A 15,310-nucleotide genomic window follows, 5' to 3' on the forward strand; every position below is an offset into this window, starting at 1 on the left:
GAGATTGCAGGTATCAGTCTCACTGTTGGAGACCTGTACAGATAATAAGGCAGGGGACACATGGCAAGTAATGTTTATGAAAATATTAGGTCGGGAAGCTCACTGCTTGAATAAGGGAGAGATGCAACTGAAGTGCAAGAGGATATGTTTTCCTTCCAAAGCGAGTTAGCAAACTGGTGTATTTAATGCATCAACATTGCCTGCAACATACGATTTATTCATTTGGACAAGATTGGACTGTCCTCAGTGGGGCCACAGCATATTAAGGGGGTGGGGAATTTCAACTGGTGGTGTGGGTCCAGATGAAACAAGAATATGCTTTAGAATAAATTTGAATGTGTTGTTTTCCTCCAACATGAAATGACCATGGAACTGGGCTGCTGAATATGTTGAAAACTACAATCCCTTCAGATTTTCAGGAGCATTCTAGGAATGTGTCAAGGAAAATGTCCATTTCTTCTCATCAGGGACAAAACATGTAGTGACCCTCTATTGATAAAAAAATAATTAGAGTAGAAGCTAGCATGGAAGGGAAAGTTTTAAGCTTGCAGTTGCTCTGGTAGAATTGCAGCTTGACAGGATCGGGCGTATGACCATAAGAACATAAGAACATAAGAATGAGCCTGCTGGATCAGACCAGAGTCCATCTAGTCCAGCACTCTGCTACTCGCAGTGGCCCACCAGGTGCCTTTGGGAGCTCATGTGCAGGATGTGAAAGCAATGGCCTTCTGCTGCTGCTGCTGCTCCCGAGCACCTGGTCTCCTAAGGCATTTGCAATCTCAGATCAAGGAGGATCAAGATTGGTAGCCATAGATCGACTTCTCCTCCATAAATCTGTCCAAGCCCCTTTTTTTACCCATGAAGCTTTCTTACACTGAATCAAACCCTTGGTCCATCAAAGCCGATATCATCTACTCAACCTGGTAGTAGCTCTTGAAGGCTTCAGGGAGAGGTCTATCCCATTATCCACTCCCTGATCCTTAACCAAAGACACCTTAACCAAAGACCAAAACAACAAACTGCTCAAAAACTGAAGGGGAAGAAGAGTGAAACTGGATGGAGTGCATGGTTTGCCAGTCCAGGCTCTCTTCCGAGTGGTGATGGTATTATGCTAATAAACAGGTAATGAGCTTCTGGGAAGATCTCTTTGCTTTTTCTTTCAGCAGAAGAGGAGAGGCAGGCACTGATAGACTGCACCGACACCAAGATTGAGCACTTGTATAGATGGAGTTTGCTGTTCCTATATTTAGTGTAACGTTGTTTTGTTATCTAGTAAAGTTCTACAAAACAACTTGCTCGCATCTCTGCCTTATTATTTACTCAGCTGATTCATTGCAATGCAACACATTTCCTTTCCACTTAGCCATTAAGTCTCTGGATTGAGTGTAACTCAAAGGGCTCCTGTCACAACTCAATGAATGCACAAGAGTTCCCAGGCTTCTGGTTTGAGGACTGCCCCTTCACCCTACATATTGATGCTTTACTGTGGATGTTTCAACCAATTCTACCTGCAGTAATTCACTGCTTGGTCCCCCACTGCCCCACGGTTCCATGATTGCTTCAAAGAGGTCATACTGCAGATCCCTCAGAAAATAGCCCTCATTAGGCAGATGGTCCCCATTGTTCGGTCAAACAATAATTTGATGCAATATGCATCCATGGTCATAACCCTGCACCCCACTTCTCCAAAAAAGGGTGGAAAACGAGCCATTAAATACCCTTCCTCCACTTCAAAATTGCACATAGGGCTGGCCAGCTCCTTCCATCAACTGCAGCAAAGCCCACCCATTCCGTCTCATCTTGGCTGAAGGAGGGGGCTTCAGAATGACATTCCCATTCCCTTGATCACTGGAGAGGCTAGAACCTAAGCTTGCCAGATCCCCTCAGAAGCCAGCGGGAAGGAAGGGGGATTGTTGATGCTGCGCTGATATCATCAGCAACATGCTGACATCACTTCCTGTTCTCCTAGATGTGACCTCAGCTCATTGCCAGGAATACACAGGCATTTGGGCAAAACTCTGTTTTTTGCTGAAGTGCTAGAGCATGCCCCATTTCCCTTACCAGCCAGGACTTGGTGAGCCAACTATAACAGAGTAGAAAACACAGGCCCAATACAGCAGGGAAAGGGGTGGTGATATGTTGCGGTGTGCACTAAGTAGACACTCAAAGAACAAAAAGAAGACTGATTGACATGCTTGTTTTTATCATTCAAGTGTGTGTGTGTGTGTGAGAGAGAGAGGGAGGGAGTGTGAGCATTAACCAACAAAGGAAGATCCTTCAGGTGAAGAAGGAAGTTCAAGATGGACCACAGATAATTAGTTGGAGTGTCTTGTGCAGAACTTGGCTATCTGGTCAGCATTTCCTAGTAAATAGTTTCTTGGAATTGGGGATGGTGTGCATCAACCTGTCCAAAAATTGTTGGACAAGCTACTACGGGCCAGTCCACCAGGAAGTGAAATTTGGAGAAATGACATCCTGGATCGAGAGTAAGAACGTGAGCAGCTGCTTAAATCACAGTTGATGTAGTCCCAAAGGTTCAGTGAGAACCTTAATCCCAAGAATTTGCAAAGTCTTTGAAAGCAGCTGGAAGTAGGTATATATTTAATTGCCCTATCAGGATGCTAGGATTGTTCAGTGCTAACTCAAAATAACAGTAGAGTTAGTGATGTATATAGCAGAGCGTATGTAAAAGAATGTCACTTAAAGTCTCCTTTGCCAAAAAAAACCCTAAAAGTGTGCCAGTTTTGTTGAGGTAGTTCAATAAACCAGAGTGTGTTGAAATGTGGGAAGCCCCGGAAAGTGCAGGAGAGGAGAAAAGAAAAATCAACCTACAATAAAATTTCAGTTTTTTTGGAAACAAACTTAAAGTAAGGGCTTTTGGAAAAAAAAAACTATGTTTCAAGAAACAAGCTATGCATCTTTAAATGAACGTAATCATTGTTTTCACCCGCATAATGCAGTGTTTCCTAAGATAATTGCTTATGATTTGGGAGGCTTATCTCTTTAACCAGTAGTGGGTGCTGTGTCGATTGCTTAATGTCTGGGTCACAAAGTTCTTTATTTTGCTGTCTGGATCACAGAACTTGATTGCTATAAGAGACATAATTAAAGACTGAGCTCTACCAGTTTGCTAAGGAATCTTTTGCCGCTATTGCTATTGCTTCTTGCTAATTCTGGCCAAAGGATCTCTGCCCAGTGCAGATGGCATTCCTATCATTGCTGTAAGAATTTCAAAGTTCAAGACGCTAATTTTTGGCCAGGGGAGTTGTGCTGTGTGCGTGTGCAGTTTTGATTAGAGTGTGCAGCCATATTTTATGGAGCTCTGTCTGACTTGCCAAAGAAGGCAAGGGTTGAACCAGGAATTTGTTAACTTAGATTTTTTTGGGGTGGGTGGGTGGGTGGGGAAGGACTGGAGGGAAAGTTGGCAGCAACTGGGAAATGGAACAGGAACATAATGTTTTTCAAGTTGATGGAATTTTCACCTAATGAAGGCACTTGAGTGTGAGTAGTAACAGAATACCGTACTTTATGTGCATGAATAAAAGCTACATTGCGATTATCTCCAGTTCTGCCCAAACTAAATCAGGTTTTGGCTTTCGCCTTACTAACAAATATGAGAAGACATTTTATAATCAATTTAATTGTCTCTTCCTCCCACTGCCCCACCCGTGTAGACCTCACATCTGTTTTTGTAAGGGATGATGAGAGTAAAAAAACCAGCCAACCTGTTTGCAAGAGTCTCATAGAACACGTTCTGTTAAAATTATGTTAAGATACATCTTATAGATATGTGCAAAATTCCTAGCATGCTGATGTTCTCTGTCATGAAGCCACAGAGCTTGCATAAGATGTTTACTTGTTTGTTTAATTAAAAAGAATTTTTTTTAAAAAAAAGATGGCCTGAAGTGCTGTGGAGAAACTCTAAATGGGGAGATTAAACTAGATAAAATCTCAAATTTAAGGTTCCATCAGCACTGAATACTGCAAAGTGCCAAACTAAACAACAAGATCTTGTATTTGGGTGCTGTGTGGTTTCCGGGCTGTATGGCCGTGTTCTAGCAGCATTCTCTCCTGACATTTCACCTGCATCTGTGGCTGGCATCTTCAGAGGATCTTGTATGTTTTCTGAAAGATGGTTGGGCTCTGTTGAAGAAGAGAAGAGTTGGTTTTTATACCCCCCTCTTTTCTTTCATGTAAGGCGTCTCAAAGTGGCTTGCAAACTCTTTCTCCCAACCTCTCCACAATTACCTTATGTGGCAGGTGGTGCTGAGAGAATTCTGAACGAACTGTGACTAGCCCAGTCCTACTCAGCAGGTTTCCTGTGGAGAAGTGGGGAGACAAATTCAGTTCTCCAGATAAGAGTCTGATGCTGTTAACCACTATACCCACTGGCTCCAAAGAGAGCACCAAACCTGCCTAACAGCCTCTAAGAATGTCTTATGTATGCTCAATACATCCACAAGGTAATAACTATAGTATCTCTTATATGGCACCCTGGTAGGTTGTGGTGAGATACAATTATGTCAAGACTCAGTTCTTAAAAAATATATTTTAAGATAAAACCAGCACCTTAAAACTACCCAGATGCTACTTCAGGCTGTTGAGGATAAATGTGACACTGTTCTGTTGCCCCAGTCACTAAAATGCAGGTCTTAGTTGTCATGTCCCTGGACTGTTCAATAACAAGACTGTGTTCAGATGATTTCTTCAGTATGAAACAGCATCAGGAATAAGCATTTAGATTTCTCACTAAGCCAGAATCTAAAGCATAAAGCAAATAAGGCTTCTTCATTATAATAATACTCCCACGCCATGCCCCTAATGCGCCTCATGACACAATTTCACTCACTGATTATTAGTTCCCAAGGGACAGTGGCACCCCCACCAGTCCCAGGGTCCAGGGAAAATGAAGCCGATGAGCTGCGAAGGCGTTGCCTGGGAAGCGAAAGTATAGAGGCTGAGGAAGGGAGAAGAGGAGAGAAAGAGGAGCCCATGTCCTGGCCTGGAGATATGGCAAGATCAAACTGGGAATGGGCTGATCCTGACATTAGTACTTTGCAGTCAGGAAGGGCAGTACATGTTCCACTTTTATCTATCTATCTATCTATCTATCTATCTATCTATCTATCTATCTATCTATCTATCTATCTATCTATCTATCTATCTATCTATCTATCTATCTATCTATCTATCTATCATCTATCATCTATCATCTATCATCTATCATCTATCATCTATCATCTATCATCTATCATCTATCATCTATCTATCTATCTATCTATCTATCTATCTATCTATCTATCTATCTATCTATCTATCTATCTATCTATCTATCTATCTATCTATCTATCTATCTATCTATCTATCTTTATTAAATTTCTATACCGCCCGATCCCCAAAGGGCTCCGGGAGGTGCACAACATAAAATTCAAACAATGTGGAACAAGGAGCAAATCATACAACACAATAAACAATCACATAAGCTCCATCCAATTATTAATCAATAAAACATACTAAAACATCAGATAAAACAGCGGTTAATGATTAAATAAATAAATAAGCAAGAGGCATCCAAAAAACCCCATTTAAAACCTGCCCCAAGAAGGAGGAACGGCGGGTCTCTCAATATGAGGGGCACCCTGGTGTAACAGCACAAGAGCAGAGAGCAGAGAGGGGGCACCCTCTTTTGTGAATATGTAAGCTGTAGGTGAAGTATATGTTTCTGCACACTCTGGCCCATTATTAATTTTCAGATAGAGGCATGCATGACTACATGGATAGCCACAGTTCATGGATTTTCAGATATATAGAAATATAGTTTTAATTGCTTTGTCCTAAAATCCATTTATGCCCTGACCTAGATGACCAAGGTTAGCCCAATCTCACCTCTGAGGCTAAGCAGAGTTGACTGTTGTTAGTATTTGGATAGGAGGCCACCAAGGAAGTCCAGGATTGCTGCGCGGAGGCAGCCAATGGCAAACCACCTCTGAACTCCTCTTGCCTTGAAAACCCCATGAGGGGTCGCCATAAGGTGAATGCAACTTAATGGTACTTTTCACAACCATCAAAAGCCCTTTAAGCAGCAGGACTATCTGCCACATTTATCTAAACACCTCCATATTTGGAGATGAGTAGTTTATAGCGTAGTTACGATATCAAGTTGCCAAATGCAAGACTTTATAGAAACATAAGTATGCATAAAAGTGTACATAAAACCTCAGTATTAAAAAAGTCCACCAACAACTTGCATGATTAATTGTATTCTGTTATTTTGTTGACATTTATTAAAATAAGAGACTGTAAAAATGAATGTGATACTGAAATTGTCTTTACTAACTGGCACTATCAGAATAGCATAAATAATCAAATTAACAAATCAGCTGAATTATAATTCAATTAATGAGATGACACCAAGCACTGAAACTTCATCATAATGGTTGATAGGTTTTTGTAGAATATACAGACATCATCATCATCATCATCATCATCATCATCATCATCATCATCATCATCATCATCATCATCATCATCATCATCATCATCATCATCATCATCATCATCATCATCATCATTTTATTCGATTTGATAAACCGGCCTACCCCCGAAGGGCTCAGGGCGGAGTACAACAGAACAACACAGTAGAAACAAATCGAATAATCCCAGTTAAAAATAATACAAAACCTGAGCCCTTCGGGGGTAGGGCAGTTTATCAAATTGAATTAATAATAATAATAATAATAATAATAATAATAATAATAATAATAACAACAACAACAACAACAACAACAACAACAACAACAACAACTATAGTAGCAGTAACCTTCAATAAATAGTTAATAACAAGAGACGTCTGGCATCACACCCCAGTGATCAAACCCTGGGAGGGGGCTGGCAGATGGTCAAATACACAGCCAGGGCACAGGGCAATAATATGCCATTTAGTATAGTGGTTGGCTTCCTATCCATGATAGTCACTGGGTAACTTGAGCTAATCATTGCCTCTTAGCCTAATTGAGTGCCAGATGACCAGTGCCAGTAGGGGAACTCATTATGGTACTCCACATCACCCCTGTGCATCCACATGCTGGTGCTCAGTGGAGTGGCACAGAGGGAAATGGGAGAGGAAAAATGGCATGGCCATGCAGGGATGGAGCGAGGGGGAAAAGCGCTCAGTGCACTGGTGTGTCCTCCGCCCCTGTCACGCCCATGCCATGGCACGCCACGCCCCCGGAACACCCTTGCCACCCCCGCCCCTTAGATTGCCCCCGCCGTGCCCCCAAACACCCCCGCCACGCACCCCCCCTGTCCCCTTGGAGCTACGCCTCTGTGATCATGACATCACTTCTGACTAGTAACCCAGAAATAACATTGTCATATTTACAACACTCTAAGAATGTCCACAGTCTCAACTTTTTCAAAATGTTACCATTGTGTGAATGAGCTGTATCTCAGACTACTACGTTCGAAACAGTCTCCCACTCTGGAGTTTGTTAAAAGTACGTATAACATGACGAGTTGAATAAGTAACTATGGAATAGAAAGAGAGATATCTCCACCCTGTTTTATACTTCTGAATGGTGTGTATGGCTTTGAGGACGAGCTAATTTCTCACTATTCCATGAAACCAGAAAGTACATTTTCCCCTCTTCTCCCCACCCCAGTCTCAGCAAACTATGATGTTGGATAAAGTTTGTTGGTTATGGGGCTTGTTACGCATGCTGTTCTAATTGTTTTTGTGGGGATAGGCAATAGTTGCTTTATTAAGGTTCAGACTTTTTTTTCTTTTTTGTTAAAAACCGGGATGGGTTGTAGAATGTGAGAATCCTTCATCATTAATTGAAAGTCTTCCTTTTTCTCTCGGAGTATCACAGTCAGTGACTTCTCTTGGGCAGCTAATTAGTGCGATTATTCCACAGCTGCATTAGTTTCACCACAAAGGTTTTTCTCTTGTTTTATCAAAAGGATCAGTCTCCCTGAGAATGTTTCAGCCTGACAGGCCAGAAATAGCAAGACATCATTCTTTCTCACTCCCCTCACTCCTCCCACCTCTTTTTTAAAAAAAAAAAGAAAATGTAAATGTGGGAGGAGGGAGAGGGGAAAGCTATAGCAAAAAAATCTGTGGGCTTGATTCCCCCTCCCCACATCTTAAAGTGCCCACCTTTTAAGATGTAGATTATTGAAATAAGGAAAGCAGCACAATTGCTTGAGATTTGACTGAGGTGTAAGTCAGGAGAGCTTATGGAAAGAGGTGATTTGATTTCTTGCTGTCCTGGCATGGTCTTGGGGCAAGGCCTCTTGTGAGACATTCTACAAATCTATTGATGTTTATTGGATTTTCCAAACCGGATCCAATTTCTTTGTTGAATGTGAGCCTCCTCATTCTCTTACTCCTTAGAAACTTGGCGTTTCAGAGTTGGGACTCTTGTTAGAATTGTGAGGGTTTAGGGTTTGTTTGTTGTTTTTCTCCAGAAATCCTTAATCTGACTGGCCATGGCTGAAAAAAACTGAATGGCTATAGAGGGCAATTTAGGCCAAGAGGGTGTTTTTTTCTTTTTATTTAAGATAATTTTAATTTTCACTTTGCTTAGCCCAACAGACCAAATAACCTTTTTCTTACCTCAGTGGGCAAAAGTCATACAGCAAGATTTGCTCTGCTACTGTATATACAGTATACTCCCAAGTGTAGTCATAGTACCCTTCTTAAGCTTCTTTGACTTAGCAGGTTGTGTAACTCTGCTTAGCAATTCATTGTCAGTCAACTTTTTTTTTTGTTTTAAGATGCTGGGAAAGATCCGGAGAAGCCCTCAAGCAAGTAGAGGCATTTCTACTTGTATAAGGGAAGATATCACAGTTGGGCTGCAACTCCTTTCAGTACATTCCACACTGCAGATTTCTGGATAACACTGAGGGAGAAATCCATGTCATGAGTGGAGCTCTTCTCTTAAGTTTAATAGATCCAAGCTCAGGCAGTATATGATATTCACTGCCCCAGCCAAACTCGCCAGTGGCAGGCAGCGGTCAGAGGTGGGATCCAGCAGGTTCTCACAGGTTCCTGAGAGTAGTTTACTAATTATTTGTGTGTGCCGAGAGGGGGTTACTAATTGGTGATTTTGCCACGTGATTTTTGCCTTAGTTACGCCCCTCCTCTTCAGCAGTAGCGCACAGAACTTGAAGCAGTCTAGCAGGAAGTGCACCAGTTTGCGTGGCAGCCTGTACCTGCGTGCATTCGTTTCCTGCCCAAGGACTGGCACAGTGGCTGCGTCCTTGCCACAGCCCTGCCCAGCAATGCCCCGGCCATGCCCCATTGGCGCTACGCCACTGTTTGAATCCCACCACCATGGGAACCTGTTTCTAAAATTGTTGGATCCCACCACTGGCAGCGGTGTCGACGCAGCGCCAACCCACCACTTCCAAAAGGGTGTTCCAGTGGTGCGGGGAGCAGGGAAAAGCCCTAAACCCCACTGCTGCTGAAAAGTCCCATAGGGTTGAAAGGACATACACCACCAAAATGGTGGCATATGTTTGAGGGTTGGTACGCCACAGGACCGGCCCTCAACTCCGACTTCATCCCCAGGAATGCCCTGGCCTGCCCCCTGCATGCTGTGGCTGTCCCACTGTGGCCTTCAGACGTCTGCGGTTTTGCAGTGGCGGGGCTGCAGGACATGTAGCCACTGACACCAAGGGAGTTCAAATGCACCAGCGTGGTCATGTATCTCTACGGGCCCTTTTAAGTCCCCCCTGTTTGGATGGGGCTGTAAATTGCATCTATTATTACATCGTGATGGAGCAAATCAGTCCTGTACTGTAATTCAGCTGCAGAACAAACGAGCGTGTTTGTTTCAGTGAGAGACTGCTAGTGACCAAATTGTTCTCATATTGGTAGAGGAGTTTGAGGAAAATCTGAAGAGAAAAATGTGCTGTTTGATGTTGGCTGTTCTGGAAATCATATTTGCTCCAGGGGACAGAATTTTCTTAAGAGCTTCTTTCATAACACCGCCCTTCATGGAGCCAAAATATCATTCAGTCTGGGCCATCCTGAAAGGACGATTGCCTGTTTGTTTTTCTATTCTGAAAACAGTTCCACCAACGCACCACATTTCCCTTTAAAAGTTGTATAACTTCTTAATGTCTACATGTCAAACAAATGTGTGCAGTGAGTCAAAGATAGAGAACTCACAGCTTTTGGAAGATCAACTAAAAATTGTGATCATTCATTCCATATCAAAAGAGCCAGTGTAGTGTATGGTTAGAGTGCCAATTAGGGATACTTAGGTTCAAATGCTCTCTGCACCACTAAAGTAATTGGGTGACCATGGGCCACTCTTACTCTTTCTCTGTGTCTCACCCTATTTCGAGGGTTGTTTTGAAGACAAAATTGAGAACTGTGCTTCTGTTAAGTCCTTGGAGAAATGTTTGGAGTGGTGATAGCTGTTAAGGCTAACAAGCAAGAGAGAATGTCTTAGATTAAAGGGGGAAAACCAATACATTTCCTCTACTCTTCTGGAACTTAGATAATATAATACTGTACTGCTCTGAAACGCATGTGATATAATGCTCTACTGTTCTGGAACATAATAATGTAATATATTTCAAAAGTAACAATCGGATTGCCTGAGCATTAACAATTACAGGTAGTATTATTAGTATTTATCTAGCCCCCTGAATATTTAATGTTGGGATGATCATAACTTTAATTTGGCTGCAAAGGACCATTTTCTGTCACAGTCAATCCACTACAACTTTGCCACTGCATCTCTTTGTAAAACAGTTTCCCCTCGTGTGCACCCTTGTTTTAGTGCGACCCTTCGAAAGTTCAATGAAATCAGCGAGTGATTCTGTTTTCTGTCTTTGGTGTTTTCTGCAGCAGTTCTGAGCACCCCGGAGCATCCAAGCCTCCACTAAGCTCCTCCAGTATGACCTCACGGATTTTGCTCCGGCAGCAGCTCATGCGTGAGCAGATGCAAGAGCAAGAGCGCAGAGAGCAGCAACAGAAGCAGCAGGCAGCCCAGTTCATGCAACAGAGAGTGGCCGTCAGTCAGACCCCAGCCATCAACGTCAGCCTCCCCACTAGCCTGCCTCCTGCAACTCAGGTCCCAATGGAAGTCCTAAAGGTACGTCAGTATTCCAACATGTATGCTGGTATTCTTTGTGGGAAAAGATGAAACTTTTTTTCTGAACACAAGTGTTTTTTTTTAAGCATCATGTAACAGTGGCTTAAGTTTAGTTACTTTGATAGACATCCACTGCCCCTACCTTGCAACTTGAGTTTCAAGGCAGCCTACTTAGGTGGAAGATGCCCATGTAGAAAGAAATGCTACTTTGCCTGTTGGATGGGAAACACAATAATATTTTGAAAACTACCTCCACAATTCAGACATGCTTACCAAATACTTTCCAAAATTGTTGTCTCTTCGGATCCTGTGGACGCACGTAGATATGTTTTTCCAAACCAGTGAATGGGATTGTTCAAAAACTCCCTAAAGATTCTATACAAAGGGTTGTTTCAGAAAGCCTTAATTTGGACTGTAGTCTTGTGCACTTTGCCATTTGTAATCCTTTTTAGCACAAATGACTTCATTCCTTTTTGTAGCTTTTGTGTTCCTTGAAATCTAGCTTCCTAATTACAGGAGAGGACCTTATCCCTGGCCGTTGGACATACAGACCTCTTAGTTTTGCTGAAGCTAAATAAGATATAGATATAGCCAGATAAACTAGCTGTTTTTGTTAATTAATACAAGAACTGAAAACAAAGGGCAAAACTCAAAAGTCAGAAAGAAATTGCAATTTGTAGTGTTTTATCCTCAAGCACCTGCAAAATATAAAAAATGTTCCCCTTAGCTGACTGTGAAGCAATGTTTCCTGTAAGCAGCACGGCCGCGCAGACACCATATTGGTGCCGTGCAGGTTGGGCGGCTGCTCAGCAGGGGGAGCTCTTGCTGGCAGCTCAGTTACGCTCAGCAAGAGCGAGCTTCTGTTCAGCGGTAAAGAAGCCTTAGAGGGACTGTTGCTGTGGAGGTAAATAGTGCCTTTTAACCAGCACTTCTGTGTGTTCATATTGGTGGCAATACATTAATGCCAGCACTTCTCTGGCAATATTCAACTTTCCTTTGAGTTTCTTGTCTTACTGCCATTGGCAAAGGATGCTTGAGAGAGCTGGGAAAAACAGGAGAGCGCTTTGATTACCTTCATTCCAGGTGCAGAAAGCAGAAGTGAACTGGAGAGGCCTCATAGTCATACATAGATGAAAGCTGTGAATTCACTTGCCCACCTGAGGTAGGGAGAAGGCAACATGGGCTTCAGACTGAAAGTGTTGTAGAGGGCTATAGGGGTGGTGTGCACTTTCAAAATGTTGTGAAGTCCATTACAAGGGCAGAAATTCACTGTTTAGCATTTAGATGTAGTAGCAACCCAATATGATGCTTGCTCACCCAGCCCAAGGTCTTCCCCCTGTTCTTGTGTAGCACAGTTTTTCATTGGCTATTACCTCCATATAGACATAACCTGAGTTCAGGGGCCTCAATAAGAGTGTCGTGCATGTTCTTCTTTGGCACTTAGCAGGGCAAGAATTGTCACTTATCCACTGATACATCCGAACACAGGAAAATCTCTGGGCCTTTTCATCCAAGTGTGTTGGTTTGGAAAATTTCTGTGCCGCCTCTCCAAGAAACTGCCCGAGGCGGCTTGTAAAATTAAACATAATGAAACATCAAGCCCCACAAAAACTATTAAAAACCCAAATCTGTGCAGGTGATTGAATGTATTCTTTGCTTCAAGCAAATGTAGTTTGTACGGATGTTTTCCCCCTGCTAGATTAATTCTTGTTTAGCCATGTTCTTATTGGTGTTTAACACCTTTAACTTTTCCTGTGGCTCCATTTCAAGGGAGTTTGCTTGTCAATCAGAACAGTGAAATGCTAGCAGAAATAAATGCCAGGAACTTAGAGGAACTGGTCTACTTGTACCCTGATTTTCTGTTGCCAGATGAATGAAGAGTATTTTCTTTTGTACTGTTTGAGAGCTGAAAATTGGGAAAGTACATCCAATCTTACCATTTTCTAAACTAAATATATGTCAGTTGTGAGGTAAATAACAGTCTATATGCTTGTTAACATATACTATTCTGCTACCTGACCATCTAAATATTGTTTTCGGTGTAGTTTTTTTCTCAGAAATACCCTGTATTTGTATTTGTCATGTTCATTCACTGATATTTTACAGAGCTCATGACTGTCAATTTTGTGATTGTATTAAAGAGGAAACTACAGTGAAGAAGTGTTCAAAAGGAAACAGCTTTCTAAACATTATCTGCTTTATTTGCCCTCTGAAGGTGCTAAATCAGGTAACCATACAAGGTTACCTGGTTTAATACCTTCAAAGGGCAAATATGTTTCTATTTTCCCATTGTAAAGGTATCAAACATTGTTGACCGAGGATTTTTTACTGCTTATGGGAACCCAACTGAAAGTAAATAGTTATACAGAAACAGATATGTTTGCATTGTAATGGAGGAGTTTTTAAAAAAATGTAATTTCTGTCCTTCCTGAAACTCTTCATGGGTGGTCTGCACTATTGAAAAAGCCTAGTTCCCCTCTGTGGTTGTGAGAGCCAGTGTGGTGTAATGGTTAAGAGTGGTAGATTCTAATTGGAGAACTGGATTTGATTCCCCACTCCATATGACAGGTGAACTGGATTTGTTTCTCTGCTCCTACACATGAAGCCTGTTGTGTAAACTTGAGCTAGTTATAGTCCTTCAGAGCTCTCTTAGCCCCACCTACTTCATAAGATGCCTGTTGTGGAAAGAGGAAGGGAAGGAGTTTGTAAGCCTCCTTGAATCTCCTTACAGAAGAGAAAGGCAGGGTATAAATCCAAACTCTTCTTCTTGTGCTGTGATTGTTCTTCCAGACTACTGTGTGTTTAAAAGCAAAACTTGGAGGGTTGAGACAACTTTTCACCTAAGATTCCGGATATTTATTTGCATACAAACCTTGTTCTGTGTAAGAGTATAGAACTTTCCTTGCTATGTCAAACCACTGTTTAATGACATTTCCTAAAGTAACTTATATGGGTTAAGGTAAGTGCTTTGCCTCATAGCAGAAGCAGTGAGAGGAACATAGAATCCCTTTCTGCATCAATGAGAGAGGAATCAGTCACAGTCAACAGTCTCTAAATGCTCCAGAAAATATGGAAGAGCATGCTAGAACCTGGCTGTGAGAGGAATTGGCAGTTCTGCAGGTGGGACCATGGCTCAGTGGTAGAACATTTGCTTTACCAGTTTCAACTCTGGCATTTCCAGTTATAAAAGATCAGGTAGCAGGTGATGCGAAAGACCTCTACCTGGTGTGTCTCTGCTAGTGAAATAGGCAATACAGATCTTGATAAATCCAGGGTGTGACTCAGTATAAGGTAGCTTCACAGTACTCAGTGGGGGTTCAGAGCTAAATGAAGGTTTTGGACCTTCAAGTGTCATGAGGGGCACACAGCAAAATGTTTGTACACAAGGAAACAAGGAGAGTATTCTGTTACACTTCAGAATCAACCTTTTACAGTGTTACCTATATGTCTACATATTATATGAGACTTGTGACCATATTCATTGGGAATATAAAAACCCCATTCCTACAATCTAGGGATGAATAAGTAGCCCACTAAAATTACCTTGGTTTGTTTTTCAGCCCACATAATGAAATATTTCATAACGACAGTTTGTCACTCTGATTTTGATAAGCAACTCTTCTTTGTAGTGTATGAATCATGGTATCATAGAGATGGAAGGGGCCATGCAGGCCATCCAGTCCAACCTCCTGCTCAATGCTGGATCAGCTTAGAGCATATCTGGATGCTAAGGGTGCAGTACTGGGCGGGCAAGTGTGGGCCATTTGACCTCGGATGCCATCTCGTGGCTCTAGGGTCCGTGGTGGTGAACCTTGGCACTCCAGATGTTATGGACCTAAGCACCCTATCAGTTCCTTCCTACATGGCCAATTGGCCATGCTGGGGTGCATTTTGGCACCTTGCACTGCTGGCTGAACTTTCTGCCAAACTCTCCCAGCTGCCCCCCTCACCGCTGCAAAAAAAGCATTCTCCTAGGCATACAGAGTGAGCAAGTAAGTGGCGTGGCACAGCCTCCCTTTCTCCCTCCCGGCTTCCTCCTGGCTTAACAGCCATTTGGAGGCTGCCTCCTCCTTCTCCGCTTTCTTGACAGAGGAGGAGAAGGAAGCTGCCTTCACCTGACTGGTAACTCGGAGAGGAAGCTAGAAGGGAGAGAGTATGGCAGCAGGGAAGAAGCTTTTTTTGGCAGTAGGGTGGGGGTG

At 42.5% G+C, this 15,310-nt stretch overlaps 1 protein-coding gene across 6 annotated transcripts in view; it reads left to right on the forward strand.

Annotated features, from left to right (window-relative positions):
• MITF (melanocyte inducing transcription factor) overlaps positions 1–15,310 on the forward strand; it is a 182,796-nt gene that overhangs the window by 106,011 nt on the left and 61,475 nt on the right. For 5 of the 6 annotated variants that reach the window (XM_048489782.1, XM_048489785.1, XM_048489790.1 and 2 more), the window contains exon 2: positions 10,865–11,111. In XM_048489782.1, coding sequence (XP_048345739.1) covers positions 10,865–11,111 — 247 coding nt within the window. The remainder of the gene's footprint in view (positions 1–10,864; positions 11,112–15,310) is intronic. The other variant, XM_048489784.1, reaches the window with a different exon arrangement.

Source organism: Sphaerodactylus townsendi, linkage group LG03 (genome assembly GCF_021028975.2).
Source record: "Sphaerodactylus townsendi isolate TG3544 linkage group LG03, MPM_Stown_v2.3, whole genome shotgun sequence".
NCBI classification, from domain to species: domain Eukaryota; kingdom Metazoa; phylum Chordata; class Lepidosauria; order Squamata; family Sphaerodactylidae; genus Sphaerodactylus; species Sphaerodactylus townsendi.